The sequence below is a fragment of the Hyla sarda genome, chromosome 8, assembly GCF_029499605.1.
Source record: "Hyla sarda isolate aHylSar1 chromosome 8, aHylSar1.hap1, whole genome shotgun sequence".
Classification (NCBI taxonomy): Eukaryota; Metazoa; Chordata; class Amphibia; order Anura; family Hylidae; genus Hyla; species Hyla sarda.
The window spans coordinates 176,280,469-176,296,364 of NC_079196.1; the positions used below are offsets into that span (position 1 = coordinate 176,280,469).

General features: G+C 46.7%; 1 protein-coding gene across 1 annotated transcript in view; it reads left to right on the forward strand.

Moving 5' to 3' along the window:
- Positions 1 to 15,896, forward strand: part of VPS35L (VPS35 endosomal protein sorting factor like) — a 169,770-nt gene that overhangs the window by 114,021 nt on the left and 39,853 nt on the right. The window contains exon 24 of the mRNA XM_056535528.1: positions 8,908 to 9,006. Within this exon, the coding sequence (XP_056391503.1) occupies positions 8,908 to 9,006 (99 nt within the window). The remainder of the gene's footprint in view (positions 1 to 8,907; positions 9,007 to 15,896) is intronic.

Consider the following 15,896-nt stretch of genomic DNA (forward strand, 5'->3'; position numbering starts at 1 on the left):
AAATGATACCTATGATAACATTCTTTTCTATTACTGTTGCGCTTAAAAAAAACAAAAAACCACAAACTTTTTAACCAAATTAGTGCGTTTAAAATCCCCCTCTTTTGAAGACCTATAACTTTTTCATTTTTCCGTATAAGCGGCGGTATGAGGGCTAATTTTTTGCGCCGTGATCTGAACTTTTTATTGATACCATATTTGCTTATATAAAACTTTTAATAAATTTTTTATGAATTTTTTGGGGAAAAAATGCTATAAAAGAGCAGCTATTTTGGACTTTATTTTTTTATTTTTTTTACTTTCACGCCGTTCACTGTACAGTATCATTAACATTTTAATAGTTCAGATATTTACGCACGTGGCGATACCAAATATGTATATAAAATATTTTTTTAACACTTTTTGGGGGTGAAATAGGGAAAATAGGACAATTTACGTTTTTATTGAGGGAGGGGGTTTTTCACAATTTTTTAACTTCTTTTTTTACTTTTATTTTTACACTTTAATAGTCCCCATAGGGGACTATTTATAGCAATCATTCGATTGCTAATCCTGTTCAGTGCTATGTATAGGACATAGCACTGATCAGGGTTATCGGTCATCTTCTGCTCTGGTCTGCAGGAAGGCAGATCAGAGCAGAAGACTACCGGAAGACAGCGGAGGCAGGTGAGGGGACCTCCGGCTGCCGTGCTGGATGATCGGATCGCCGCGGCAGCGCTGCGGGCGATTCGATCATCCATTTAAGTGACCTTGATGCTGCAGATGCCGTGATCTGTATTGATCATGGCATCTGAGTGGTTAATGGCGGACATCCGCGGGATCGCGGGTGTCTGCCATTACCGGCGGGTCCCTGGCTGCAATCAACAGCCGGGACCTGCCGCGCATGATCCGGGCATCGCTCCGATGCCCGCAGTTATGCTTAGGACGTAAATGTACGTCCTGGTGCGTTAAGTACCATGTCACCAGGACGTACATTTACGTCCTTCGTCGTTAAGGGGTTAAAAGGGGGAATCAGGAAACAGAAAAACAGAGCTTTTTTTTCTTTCTTTCAGAAACTGCACCACACCTGTCCCCAGGTTGTTTGTAGTATTACTACTTGGCTCTATTCACTTCAATGGAATTGAACTGCAATACCACACCCAACTTGAGGAGATGTGTGGTGTTATTTTTACAAGAAATTAGCTCTTTTTTTTTATAATCCTGGATAACCCATTTAATACATTTTATGTGGGGAAGACTAATACGTTGAAGGATTTTGATTTGTAAATAAAGATGTCTGTGTATCCCGTCTGTCAAACTATTTCTAAAATAAATTGCTGATCATTGTTAAGGGTGCATTCACACGGCCTTGAAAAAGCCTTGCATGTATTTTTTTTCCCCCCTATAAGGGTAAGTTCACATGTACCCGTATTTTCTCTATCTGCTCCATTGGGGGACACAGACCATGGGTGTATGCTGCTGTCTCTAGGAGGTATGACACTATGGCAACAAGAAAAGTCGGCTCCTCCCAGCAGGATATACCCGCCTCCAGGCCCTGAGCTAATCAGTTTTAAGCTTAGTGTCTAAGGAGGTGGACATGGTCTGGAGTTCTCTCCAGACGAGGTCTTATGTTTTATTTTCCTAGATTTAGGGATGTGTTAGATTTTTTTATTCCATTTTCTTTCCTGTTTTCAGGTGGGGACTCAGGAACTGCAACTCACTGTTTCCCCATTGCGAGTAAGGGGGCACAGACATTGCGTATATGCGCTGTTCACCCCCTCTCGCCAACGGTCAGCGCCTGGGTTTGTACCTCATGGGTCCGGGTCACCCTATCTCCCTGCTCGCCTCGCTCGCACATGGTAGCCCGGCATGATGCAGGTGATAAAAGCTGGCTGAAGACTTCATAAGAAGACTTCATGAGGTAAGTTCTTCTGACTGAGGTGAGTATATTTCCCTTTCTCCTTCGGTGCAGATTTGCAACATCTGGAGACACTCAGTTATTGGCCCACCTTTCTCATGGGTCTAATGGGGCTGGCCTGGACAGGGGGTCCTTAATTACTGGGGTGAGCAGTGGCAGGATAGGGCACAGCTTACTTCACTTTATTCATATATATATATATATATATATATATATATATATATATATATGTGTGTGTGTGTGGAAACGACTGTGTCTGTTTTTTTACATTGAAGTGGCTGACAGCCACGGCGTTCTTCTATGCGGGCGCTCTGAGCGCCGGCTTACTTTCACTTTCAGCAGCTGCTGCTGCCGGCGGTGTCTAGTTCGCTCAGTTCCCCGCGAGCGCACATGCATTCGCATGTGCACTCGGGGCAAGGAGCGGGCGCCATTACGGGACTTCTTGTTAATACTTCGGCGGCCTGTTGCGCTTTTGCTCCGCCCATCCAGGGCCGCCGAAGCTTCTCAGGGCGCGAACTGTCCACCAATCAGCGCTGTGCGCGCGATAATGGTGGCAGGGGCCAATCAGCGGTGCCCCCTGCTCCTAACACGCCCCTCCCTTGCTATTGGCCAGCATTTCTCCTCTCTGACAGCCTGGAGACCACCACGGGTTCGATCCCGGGGTGGGACAGAGTGTTACAGTGTTGTGTTTTAATTTAGAAAAAACATTTAAAAAAAGGTCCATTGTGCTCTATGGGGATCTCAAGGCATGTGAAACAGTAAGATAAGCAGACTGTATCAGCAACACAGTGAAATGGAACACAGTCTTGGGTGAGAGAGGCCTAGAACGGCCTCCCTATAAACAGTTAACTGGAGTGTTAGCCACTCCTTTAATCTGTTAATACTGTAACTCTAAACTGTCTGGTTCTGCTGAACAACTTGTTCTGCCTGCTCCACTGCTCCCCCAGACCCCCCTGCTACTCTACCCCGGTTGTTCTTCTAGACCCGGTGGGTTCGACCGCCCCTCCAGCCTGGGTTCCCTCCCTCTCCCAGTCTATATCCGACTTGGCTCAGGTCTCCCGTTATGTGGTGACTCTCAGATCTCCCGTTATGTGGTGACTGCCTTGGAGAGGCCCTCTCTACACCGGCCCTCTGGAGGGTCCCGCTCTCCCCCTATTCTGACGCTCTCACTGACTCATCCCCCGAGTCTTCTGGCAGGCATGGGCACTTCCCTCGCAGGCATCGCCCTGTTACTCTGGCCTGTAGCAAGCGTCGCTCCTCTAGAGAATGCTCCCAGGGTCGCCTCTATGGCTCTCCAGACCCACGTACCAGGTCCGTCGCTCTCTCTTCCAGGGCAGCCTCACACGTTCCCATTCACCTGGAGAACTTGTGGAAGAAGTTTCTGATTTGGCCTCCGATTCAGAGGGCCACATTAATGTGCTTAATGTGGTGTACTCATTGGTTGTGGCCATAAGAGACACCTTTCAGCTAAAGGACCCAGGAACTTCGGACATGATCCAGAAGTTTCCTTTTATTGTGTCCGACCTCTTCCAGGGCTGCCTCACCTTGTTCCCATTCACCTGGAGAACTTGTGGATGAGGTTTCTGATTCGGCCTCCGACTCAGAGGACCGCACGGATGTGTCTGATGTGGTGTACTCAGTGGTTGCGGCCATAAGAGATACCTTCCATGTAAAGGACCCAGGAACTTCGGACGTGGCTACAGAAGTCTCCTTTCTTTATGCCCGACTGGCACTCAAGACTTTCAGCTCTCACGCTGAATTTTACGCCCTGCGAGTATCCGCATGAAGTCACCCTGACAAGAAGTTTCAGGAAACGAAGAAGGTTCAAGCGCGGTATTCCTTCGCCAAGGACCTCATTGCTCGGTGGACCTCCTCTCCAACTGTGGATCCGCCGGTCTCCCGCCTCGCTAAGGCGCCTATCCAGCCGTTGGCTGATGCAGCTGCCTTCAAGAATCCAGCGGACATGAAGGTGGTTACTTTGGCAATCTCTGCCTTTGAGGCAGCAGGTTCTTCCTGCTTTTACTTCTGCATGGGTGTAAAAGGCCCTTTTTAGTATGGTCTCCCAACTCCGCCAGGGTAGTCTTCAAGATCCCTCCAGAGGATTTATTTAATCTAGCTCTCTGATGCTCCGCAGCCGGAGATTTTTCTGTTTTCTGCTTCCATGTGCAGCCACTGTGCTGCCTTTACCACAAGCTACCTGGTAGCCACCGTCCCTTCATGTGGCTTTAAGCCTGGAAGGACGCCACCTTCAGAAAGTGAGGCGACGGGCGGAAAAAGAGTTCTTTATTACCTTTGGTAAGACTCACAGAACCGCTTTCCATCGTAAGTCCTCCTTCCGGTTCTGCGGACCTTTGGTACCAACAAAGGGTACCAGCAAAGGGTCCAGCCAGGCGCCTTCATGGGAAGAGGGCTCCTCTTTCCGATCCCATTCCTTCTGGAGGTCGGCTGTCCGTTTTGGCTGTTTGGCGGCCCCATCAGGCACCCATAGGCCTTCCTCGGCCTGTAGGGTCGCCTCTTACCCTCCGGGTTACCTGGACATGCAGCTTCAGGGGAACGTTTTTGAGGTTTATTCCAACCTCTTTGTGGTCTCCAAGAAAGGCGTTTCTGTTCGCCCAGTCTTGGTTCTCGAGTATTTCAGCCAGCATTTTGCGTTCCCATCCCGAATGGAGTCTCTCCGTTCGGTGCTGGCGTCCATGGTTCAAGGGGAGTTTTCGTTCCTCGGTGGATATCAAGGATGCCTGCCTCCACATCTCATTGTTTCCCGGTCATCAGCGGTACCTCCGCTCTGCAGTTCCGGACAGTCATTTTCTATTGTGGCTATCCATTTCGGTCTGGCCACTTCTCTGCGGACCTTTACCAATGTCCTGGCGCCTGTGATAGCCTTTTTACGGACAACAGTTGTTTCCGTGATTCCTTATTTGGACTACCTCCTGATCTGAGCTCCAGCAGGACCCAGATCCTGGACAGTCTTAGTCTCAACCTCCAGACCTTGTCTCACTTCGGTTGGATGGTCATTTGGGACAAGCCCAACCGCTTTCCTGGGGCTTTAGTTCGTTGCGGTGCTCCTTCCTGTCCATTCCTTCCAGTCTGTCAGGCTGGGGAGCTGTTTTCAGGGACCGCCCGGTCTGGGGTCTTGGCCCCCTGAGAAGCTTTTTCCCCTTCAACATTTTGGGGCCTAGGGCAATTCTTTCTTTGCTTGCTTCTTGGGAATTTCCCTCCTGGGTGGAACTCCGTTTTCCGGCCATCTCAGTTATCTTCAGTCTGGAAGTCCCTGGGATGTGGGGCTTCTCGGCCGGTCCTCAATCATCCAAGGCCACTGGTCCCTACATCCAGGGGCGTTTGCGGTGATCTGCAACCCCTGGGGCGCTCCAGGCGTGGACCTCTGCTTGTCTCGCCACAACTGAAGCGTTCCTCTCTCTTGGTCGAGCCTTGCCCTACCTTGTCTATTTGGCGGTCGGGCTTTGCCTTCCTTATCTGTTTCCCCCCTTTCTTCTTTTTTCGGGGTCCTGAGGAAACTCTCAGTGGGACGTTTCCGCCATTCTAGTGGCCCAGCCTGGGCCTGACGGGCGTGGTACGTTGTCATGGTCAGGCTCCTGAACAACTTAACATTGCGCCTTCCCTATCGTCCAGACCTCCTATCTTAGGTCTGCTGTGCCACCCCTATTACCGTCTCTGCTTTGACGGCGTGGCGGTCGAGACCGCAGTTTTGAGAGCCACGGTTTCTCTTCTCAAGTCATTTGCACCATGCTCGGGGCAAGCCCTCCGGTCTTATTTTAGTTGGTGTGAAGCTCAGGTCTTGAGTCCTGTTACCTTTTCGGTTTCCCGTCTTCTCTCTTCTTGCAGTCGGGATTGGATGTCCTTGCACCTTCTTTCTTGGAAAGTGGCGTTTCGTATAGCTATCTCCTCTATTCGGAGAGTGTCCGAATTGGCAGCTCTTTCCTGACGTTCTCAGTTTCTGGTGATTCACCAGGACAAGATCGTTTTCCGGCCAGATCCTTCTTTTTTGCCTAAAGTTGTTTTGGCTTTTCATCTCAATGAGGACTTCGTCCTTCCGTCCTTTTGTTCCGCTCCTTCTCATCCCAAGGAGTGTTTACTCCACAATCCGGCTGTGGTGCGGGCCGTTCGGTCCTACCTCTCGGTCACCGCTTCCTTTCGTTAGTGCGATCCTTTTTCGTCCTTATGGAAGGTCGTTGCAAGGGACAACCTGCTTCCAAGGCCACCATTTTTCAGTGGATCCGGTCTGCTATTTTGGAAGTCTATCACTGTAGGGGGAAGATCCCTCCCTTCAGGGTTTTGGCTCATTCTATCCGTTCTGTTGGGGCTTCTTGAGCTCTCCAGAACAAGGCCTCGGCCTTGCAGATCTGCAAGCAGCTACCTGGTCATCCTTGCATACTTTCTCAAGGTTTTTACCGGGTTCATACCTTAGCATCGGCTAATGCTGGTCTGGGCCTGAAGGTGCTGCAGGCGGCAGTGGTTCAGCAGTCCGCCTAACCGGGTTTTCTTCTTCCCACACAAGGGACGACTTTGGTACGTCCCATGGTCTTTGTCCCCCAATGGAGCCGATAGAGAAAAGGAGATTTTTTTATTACTTACAGTAAAATCTCTTTCTCGAAGGATCCATTGGGGGACACAGCTCCCGCCCTTTTGGGTTTCTCTTTGGTTCTCTGTCCGAGGGCGAGTCCAGTTATATATATATATATATATTTCTCTGGTTCTCGGACAGTTCGTGTTTTCTTCTCGACCTGTCGGTCCTCTCCTATTGCTTTGGAACTAAAACTGATTAGCTCAGGGCTTGGAGGCGGGTATATGCTGCTGGGAGGAGCCGACTTTTCTTGTTGCCATAGTGTCATACCTCCTAGAGACAGCAGCATACACCCATGGTCTGTGTCCCCCAATGGATCCTTCGAGAAAGAGATTTTATGGTAAGTAATAAAAAATCTCCTTTTTCGCCATATAGGACGCTCCGGCATATAAGACGCACCCAATTTTAAAGGAGGAAAATCTAGAATACAATGTAAAGTATGGGACAGTGATCTTCAACCTACGGACCTCCAGATGTTGCAAAACTACAACTCCCAGCATGCCCGGACAGCCATTGGCTGTCTGGGCATGCTGGGAGTTGTAGTTTTGCAAAATCTGGAGGTCCGCAGGTTGAAGACCACTGGTATAGGAGGTAATGCTCACGTGTCCCCGCCGTTCCGGACCCTTCACCGCTAGTCACCACTGCCCCGGATGTCTCCCTCCATCGCTGTCGCCGCGTCAACGGGGTGTCCCCGTCGCTCTGGAATGTCTCTGCTGCCCGGTATCGTCGCCGCTACGCACGCCGCTCCTATTGGATGGAAGGCGTGCACGACGACGTGATGACGACGAAGGAGAGCGCCGGCCAAGCAGGAGATTCCGGCACGGAGCAGACACAGAGGAGGCCTGTAAGGTCCCTCCTGGTGCAGCCGGGTTAGTGTCACTTTCCCTTCAGACGCGGCGGTCAGCTTTGATCGCCACGTCTGAAGGGTTAATACAGGGCATCACCGCGATCGGCGATGTCCTGTATTAGCCGCGGGTCCCGGCCATTGATTACCGCAGGGACCGCCGCGATAGGACAGGGTTTTAATGTGTATTCGCCGTATAAGACGCACCAACTCCTCCCCCCCCCCCCCAGTTTTGGGGAAGAAAAGGTGCGTCTTATACGGGGAAAAATACGGTAACAGAATTTTTGGGGGATTTTTCCATCCGGATTTGTGGGTGGAAAGTCCACAGTAGCTGCAAAGATTGCTGAGAATTTTATCTGGAATTTCCATGGGGAAAGCAGCCTTCTCTGAAATTCGCGCTTAATGTCCATGGCAATGTAGAAAGCACAGTAAGTGCCGTCCCTTTCACTACAGCGCAGTGCCTTTTTTTGGGATTCCACCAGTAGATTGCACATCAGAAGTGTGACCTGAGAAGCAGAGTCCCATTGAGATTACTTTGAGTCTGCTGCAAGCAGAATGTGGAAATTTTCTAGTGTGAAAGAGCACTAACGCTTCTCATTCCCTCACTGGAAATTTTCCTCGCAGAAATTGACCTGTAGTTTGGATTTTTGTTTTTTCAGTATGTCAAATAATGTTGAATTATTGCAGATTTCCCCTATGAGTTCCACAGGAGTTCCACTTGGAGATTTATCAAAACCTGTGTAAAGGAAATGTGGTGTAGTTGCCCATAGCAACCTATCAGATTTCTTCTTTTATTGTTCAGAGGCCGTTTAAAAATTAAAGAAGCATTCTGATTGGTTGATGTGGACAACTGCACCACTCTTCTACACAGGTTTTAATAAATCTCCCCCAATCTGCCCAATTTTTTTGGGCACCGGCAAATCTGCTACAAAATCTGCAGCAATTGGTGTGGATTTCCTCATGGATTATATGTCAGATCTTCTGAAGCATATCCAGTGTATTACATTCTATGAATACCAATATGGACATTTATGTAATGTCTCTATCAGTGTTTCCCAACCAGGGTGCCTCCAGCTGTTGCAAAACTACAACTCCCAGCATGCCCGGACAGCCGATGGCTGTCCGGGCATTCTGGGAGTTGTAGTTTTGCAACAGCTGGAGGCACCCTGGTTGGGAAACCATTAAGACCACTAAGATTCTACCCAGGAAGGATGTTATTCCAGTTCAGAAGTGTATCAGTACGTGGTGCGGAGTCTCATAAGCTCCCGGAAAGGTAATTACTAGTGAGATTTTATGTATCTTTAAAAAAAAAAAAATTCCCTTGGTCCTGATATAATATTATTGAGAATTAGTGAGGCTTTAGAACACACATATGCCAGGGGATACTGTCATTTAGGACTCTCTCTCTATTGGCGACCAGATCAGCATTGATTTAAATCTTATTACAAATACTATTTAAATTGTGCCAGCTGCGGAAATACGTTTTGTTCTCTTGTGGACATTCTTTACTATCATAGTTGTAATAGGTTCTAATGCTGTCCGAGCTACACCAGACCTGGCACTGACGTTCTCTTTAATCCTCAGGTCTCCTTTGGGCGTGACTTTGAACAACAGCTCAGTTTTTATGTGGAGGCCAGAGCGCTGTTCTGCAATTTGGAGCCGGTTCTTGTCCAGTTAATTCATGTGAGTTGTGTTCACTGGGGATGTCTCTATAGCACGATGACGCACCACATAACTCTCTGTGTATGTTACACATTACTTATTACTCCTGAGGATATCGTGCAGCACTCCTATCATCCTTCTGTTATCATCACTTTAATATGAAACTTTTCAGCTGGCCATCAGCTTACCGTATTATGTTTTGATATATTTTCATATCATCACTTTAGCTTTGTCTCCCATATATATGTGTGTGTTTATGTATGTATGTATGTATATATATATATATATATATATATATATATATATATATATATATATATATATATATATAACGGGATGAGTATGTAACTCAGGGAGAGTTCACCACTCCTGGTGTGACAGAGCTTTCAAGGGCCACTAAGCACTCCGCAGGCATTCTGGGTAGGGGAATATGCAAATCAGATCATTACATCACCTTTTCAGGCGAATTTCCCTGGTATCAGCTTAACTCCAGTTACAGAATATAAAAAGCTAATCGGAATTAATGCCAAGCCAGAACTCTCTCTCCAGAAGGAAAGAGTACCCATCTGCAGACAGCTATTTCGGGGGGGGGGGGGGGGGGGGGGCAAGTACTGACGAGGGGCAAGCACCCCGAAACAGCTGTCTGCAGATGGGTACTCTTTCCTTCTGGAGAGAGAGTTCTGGCTTGGCATTAATCCCGATTAGCTTTTTATATTCCGTAACTTGAGCTAAGCTGATACTAGGGAACATCGCCTGAAAAGGTGATGTAATGAGCTGATTTGCATATTCCTATATATATATATATATATATATATATATATATATATATATATATATATATATATATATATATATAAAATCTCTTATAGTGTTGGAGGCTCTTCCCACCAACCGAAAGGATAAAGGGACAAATATTACAGCAAAAAACTGATTTATTTATCTGTCATCAGCATCACCCGCACTAAGCCTGTTACACAGGCTTGTAGTGCGGGTGATGCTGATTAAAACGCTATGTATCTTATTAAAAACCGAGCAGTGGATGTTTAGAAATCTTTATATTTACTTACCTGTCAATCACAGGCTTGGGGCTCAGTTACGTCAGCGGGATCTAAAGTTTTTACAAGTGCGCATGCGCGGGTTTACACTAGCGTTAACCCGCGCATGCGCACTTGTAAAAACTTTAGATCACAGTAAACTTTACATCAATGGCCGGCCGAGTCCCGCTTCCGAGTTTACGCTAGCGTTGACCAGCGTATGCGCACTTGTAAAAACTTTAGATCACAGTCCCGCTTCCGAGTCCCGAGTCCTGCTGACGTAACTGAGCCCCAAGCCTGTGATTGACAGGTAAGTAAATATAAAGATTTCTAAACATCCACTGCTCGGTTTTTAATAAGGTACATAGCGTTTTAATCAGCATCACCCGCACTACAAACCTGTGTAACAGGCTTAGTGCGGGTGATGCTGATGACAGATTTCCTTTAAGGACTCAGTCCATTTTCACCTTAACCCCTTAAGGACTGAGCCCTTTTTCACCTTAAGGACGCAGCCCTTTTTTGCAATTCTGACAACTATCACTTTATGCATTAATAACTCTGGGATGCTTTTAACGATTATTCTGATTCCGAGATTGTTTTTTCGTGATATATTTTACTTTAACATAGTGGTAAATATTCATTGTTACTTGCATCCTTTCTTGGTGAAAAATCCCAAAATTTCATAAAAAATTTGAAAATTTAGCATTTTTCTGTGCAAATCACAAATTTAGACCTCAAATGTACATAGTGCGCTCTCACTCCTGAGCCTTGTTGTGTGTCCACAGAACATTTTACGCCCACATATGGGGTATTTCCGTTTTTAGGAGAAATTGCGTTACAAATTTTGGGGGTCTTTTTTTTTCCTTTTACCACTTGTGAAAATTAAAAGTATGGGGCAACACCAGCATGTTAGTGTAAAACATATATATATATTTTTTTTTTACACTAACATGCTGGTGTAGACCCCAACTTTACCTTTTCATAAGGGGTAAAAGGAAAAAAGCCCCCCTAAATTTGTAACGCAATTTCTCCAGAGTACGGAGATACCCCATATGTGGCCCTAAACTGTTTTCTTGAAATACGATAGGGCTCCGAAGTGAGAGAGCGCCATGCTCATTTGAGACCTAATTTGTGGATTTGAATCCGCCACAAAAATACCCCACGGCAGTGTTTCCCAAACAGGGTGTCTCCAGCTGTTGCAAAACTCCCAGCATGCCTGGACAGTCAGAGGCTGTCTGGCAATACTGGGAGTTGTTGTTTTTCAACAGCTGGAGGCTCTGTTTTGGAAACAGTGCCGTACAAAACTTTTTTTTTTAATTGGGGGTGGGGGGGAGAGACTGTGTAGGGGTATGTGTACATGTAGTGTTTAACTTTTTATTTGGTGTAGGTGTAGTGTCGTGTTTTAGGATACATTCACACGGTTGGGTTTACAGTGAGTTTGAGCAGTGGCGGAAAATTTGCCGCATCTCAAACTTGCAGCAGAAAACTTGCGGTAAACCCTGTACATTCACTTGGGGGGGGGGGGCAAACCTCCAGCTGTTGCAAAACTACAACTCCCAGCATGAACAGACAGACCATACATGCTGGGAGTTGTATTTATTCAACAGCTGGAGGCACATTGGTTGCGAAACACTGATCGTTTGTTACTTAACTCAGTGTTTTGCAACCAGTGTGCCTCCAGCTGTTGCTAAACTACAACTCCCAGCATGTACAGTCTCTCAGTGCATGCTGGGAGTTGTATTTTTGCAACAGCTGGAGGCACACTGGTTGCGAAACAGTTAGATAACAAACTCAATGTGTCTCCAGCTGTTGCAAAACTGCAACAATCAGCATGCATTGACAGTCAAAGGGCATGCTGAGAGTTGTAGTTTTGCAACAGCTGGAGGCACACTGCTACAACTCCAAGCATGCCCTTTTGGTAGTCTGTGCTTGCTGGGAGTTGTAGTTATGCATCAGTGAATGCACAATTTTTGCAAAACTACAACTCCCAGCATTCCCTTTGGCTTTGCATGCTGCCAGTTGTAGCTAAGCAACAGTAGGAGGTGAACAGGCCTCACCTCCTGATGTATCCTGGCGCCGCTATATCCGGCCACAGGTACCGATCCTGCTGCTCCTGGCGCCGCCACCGATCCTGAGGGGACCCAGGCCGGACCAGGGCAAGGTAGAAGACCCCGCCGAGCTCCGATCGCCATCCCGATCACCACCCAGCAGGTCTGTGATTGGTCGGTCGTTCCGACTGATCAGTCACGTGATCGTGAGGCAGCACCCATGCCACCTCACTCCTGCTGGGTATGGGTGAATGGGGCTGTCTCGGACAGCCCCATTCACCCTTTTTCTCCGGGTCGCCAGAGACCCGATTGACCCGGAATAGCGGAAAATCGCAGGTCTGAATTGACCGGTGATTTGCCGCGATCGCCGACATGAGGGGGGTCTCAGGACCCCCTGTGCGATATGCCGGGATGGTTGCTGATAGATATCAGCAGTCATCCCGTTCCGATCACCGTGTCCGGAGACGCGGTGATCCAGAAAAGCTGCGCCCTATATGTACGGCGTTGTGCACTAAGTACTTCTTGGCAGCGCTGTACATTTACAGCGCATATTCTTAAGGGGTTAAAGTGTACCTGTCATCAACAGAAACTTTTTATATAATGTAGATAATACCATTATATGTATATTTGTAATATACATTGGTTAAAAATATGTATATTTTTGTCCCTGCAGCTATTGCCTGTGTGTCTTTGAGGAGTCCAAATATAGGAAGTGTAGGTGGACAAGCGGGGCTCTGTACACTTTGTGCAGTGAGGCTCTGTGACATGCTATGGGCTCACACATGAAGATGATTGACAAGCCAGGAGCCTGCACAGAGCCCCGCTTGTCCTGTCCTCACTTCCTGTATTTGGACTACTCATAGAGACACACAGGCAATAGCTACAGAGAGAGCATTCACCTAATTATATACACTTTTCTTAACCAATGTATATTACAAATATACATATAATGGTATTATCTACATTATATAAAAAGTTTTTGTAAATGACAGGTACACTTTAAGGACCAATTTTCATTTTTGCACGTTTCCTCCTCCCCTTCTAAAAATCATAACACATTCAATTTTGCACCTACAGACCCATATAAGGGATTGTTTTTTGTGTCACCAATTGTACTTTGTAATGACATCACTTATTTTATAACCTAATCTGTGGGGAAACAAAACAAAAATTATTTGCGGAGTGAAATAAAAATAAAACCAAATTTTGCAACTTTTAAGGGCTTCCACACAGTGCACTTTTCGGTAAATATGACACCTTAGCTTTATTCTGTAGGTCCATACGGTTACAAAGATACACAATTTATGTAGGTTTTATTTTATTTTACTACTACTATTTTTATTGGTACCATTATTTATGGGACTTTTTTTTTATTCATTTTTTGATGGTATATGAAGTGATCAAATATGCACAATTTTGGACTTTGGTATTTTTTTTCCGTGTACGTCATCAACTGTGTGGTTTATCTAACCTTATATTTTAATAGTTCGGACATTTACGTGTGCGGCGGTACCACATATGATTATTTTTATTTTCTCGGTTGCTCTTCATTGGAGGACACCTATACTGATGGGTATATGCTCTTGCCACTAGGAGGCACTGACACTAGGAAAAAAAAGTCTGCTCCTCCCTGGCAGTATATACCCACCCACTGGAAGTGATGTAATCAGTTTTAGCTTAGTGTCAGTAGGAGGCAAGACACAGGTCTGGAGCTCCCGATACCTGGTCTTTATTATTATTTTCTTGTAAGGGCTGTTTAGTTTTTCTTCCATTTTTGTTTCCCTTTTTCAGGTGGGGGAGTCAGGAGCATGGCGCTCACTGTTCTCCCATATGCGATGAAGGGGCACCGACATAGAGTTATGTACTGTTAACCCTTTCTCGCCAACAGCCAGCACCTGGAGGTTGGAAGGGTATGTTCATCCTTCCCTTGTCAGTGTCTATTGTGCTACACTGACACCACAGTCTTCTAGAGTGACCTTCCTGTGCCCAGACCCTGGGAGTCCCTGCTGGGTCCCCCTTTTGTTTTCCCTCCGTTCCTGTCCTGACAAGATGTTGCTTCGGAGTGCTCTGGTCCGCTGGGGTCCAACTCTGGTTAGTCTCCTTGTCTAGGACACTATCCTAGACTGCTATGGCGTGCCTTCTCTTTTTTAGGTTGGCCATCCTGGTTCTTTGGGCCTTAGTGGTAGTTAAGGTCTCGGGCATGTGTAGCTCTCCTGCCCAGACTTCTCCATTCCATTGTGGGGTGGTCTTTCTGTACCGCACTTCTTCTTGTCTTGACACGGAAGTCTGTCTCCCGGATCATTTCTCGGCCGTTTGGTTTACGTACCCTTCAGGTGTGAGTCTTCCAGGAGATACAGGAACCTCCGATTACCATGTCAGTCACTCTGGGTTCCGGGATGCTCCTTTTCAGGGTCTTCTGCTCCTTTTTGGCTGTTTTTCCTTCCGTGTACTTCTTCCAAGTGACTCAGGAACCTCCCGTTCCCATGTCTATCTCTCCGGTGTTCCAGAATGCTCTTTTTCAGGGCGTTCTATTCCTTTTTTTGGCTATTATTACATTTCGTCTCCTCCTTCGGGGTCCATGTACTCCCGAGATGGAGGGTGTTCCGGTCATCTGAATTACACCAGTCGAGCTGATTTCACCTTCCCGGTGCTCACGGCGGGCCCTTGGGACTGGGGTTTTGGGTCTCCAGATGTTCAGGTCATTGATCTTATGCACCAAGCCTCTCTTGATCCATTTTGAGCCATTCTTTCTTTTTTTTCCAGTGGTTTTCTGGTCTCCACCTTTTGTGCTCGCCTTCTATTCAGGCATATGCTGCTCTCCCTGGCTCCTTTCCGCCAAGTTCTCTTGAATTGGTCGACCCTGGATGGGGTTCTCTTGTTGTGCCCTTTTTCTATTTTTGTTTCCCAGCCAGGCTAGCCCTCTGTTTGGTTCTGCATTCCCTGGGGATGATTTCCTGCTTCCTTCCAGGATGGTTCTGGCCCATCTGGCTTCCTAATTGACTTTTTCTTGTCTCTCTCTATATGAACCATAGGTTTCGTCTCTGCAAAGGACGGTCCCTTCCTTTTGGAAGCCTCCTAGTCCATCTATATGGACGGGGGATCTTCCAGGAGCTGGTTCTGGCCTGGGGTCTCATCCACAGACCTTACAGACGATTGGGTTCGGTCTCTGGACTGATTCCCTTTCTCTAGTGGTTGTTATTCCCACCCTAAGGGACTGCTTTGGTACATCCCATCAGTATAGGTGTCCCCCAATGAAGAGCGACCGAGAAAAGGAGATTTTTTTTGTACTCACCGCAAAATCTTTCTCGCAGCCTTCATTGGATGACACCGCACCCACCCATATCTTAATTTTTTGTCCTGATGATCTTTTTTTAGTTTTTTATCCGTGATTCTTTTCCAGGTTCCTTCGGACACATGTCTTTGTTGGCTTCTTCTACCGCTTTGTGACAAAACTGATTACCTCACTTCCAGTGGGCGGGTGTATCCTGCCAGGGAGGAGCCGACTTTTTTTTCCTAGTGTCAGCACCTCCTAGTGGAACGAGCATATACCCATCAGTATAGGTGTCCCCCAATGAAGGCTACGAGAAAGAGATTTTATGGTGAGTACAAAAAATCTCCTTTTTTTTTATTACATAATTTTATTTAAAAAATAGGAAATGGGGGGGGGGTGATTCAAACTTTTATTAAAGGAGGGGCTTATTCACATTTATTAACTTTTTTTTCTTGTTTTTTTTACACTTTTTACTTTTTCCTTTAGCCCCTATAGGGTACTATACCATGCAATCTTTTGATTACATACACTGTTCAATGCTATGCCATAGCATAGCAT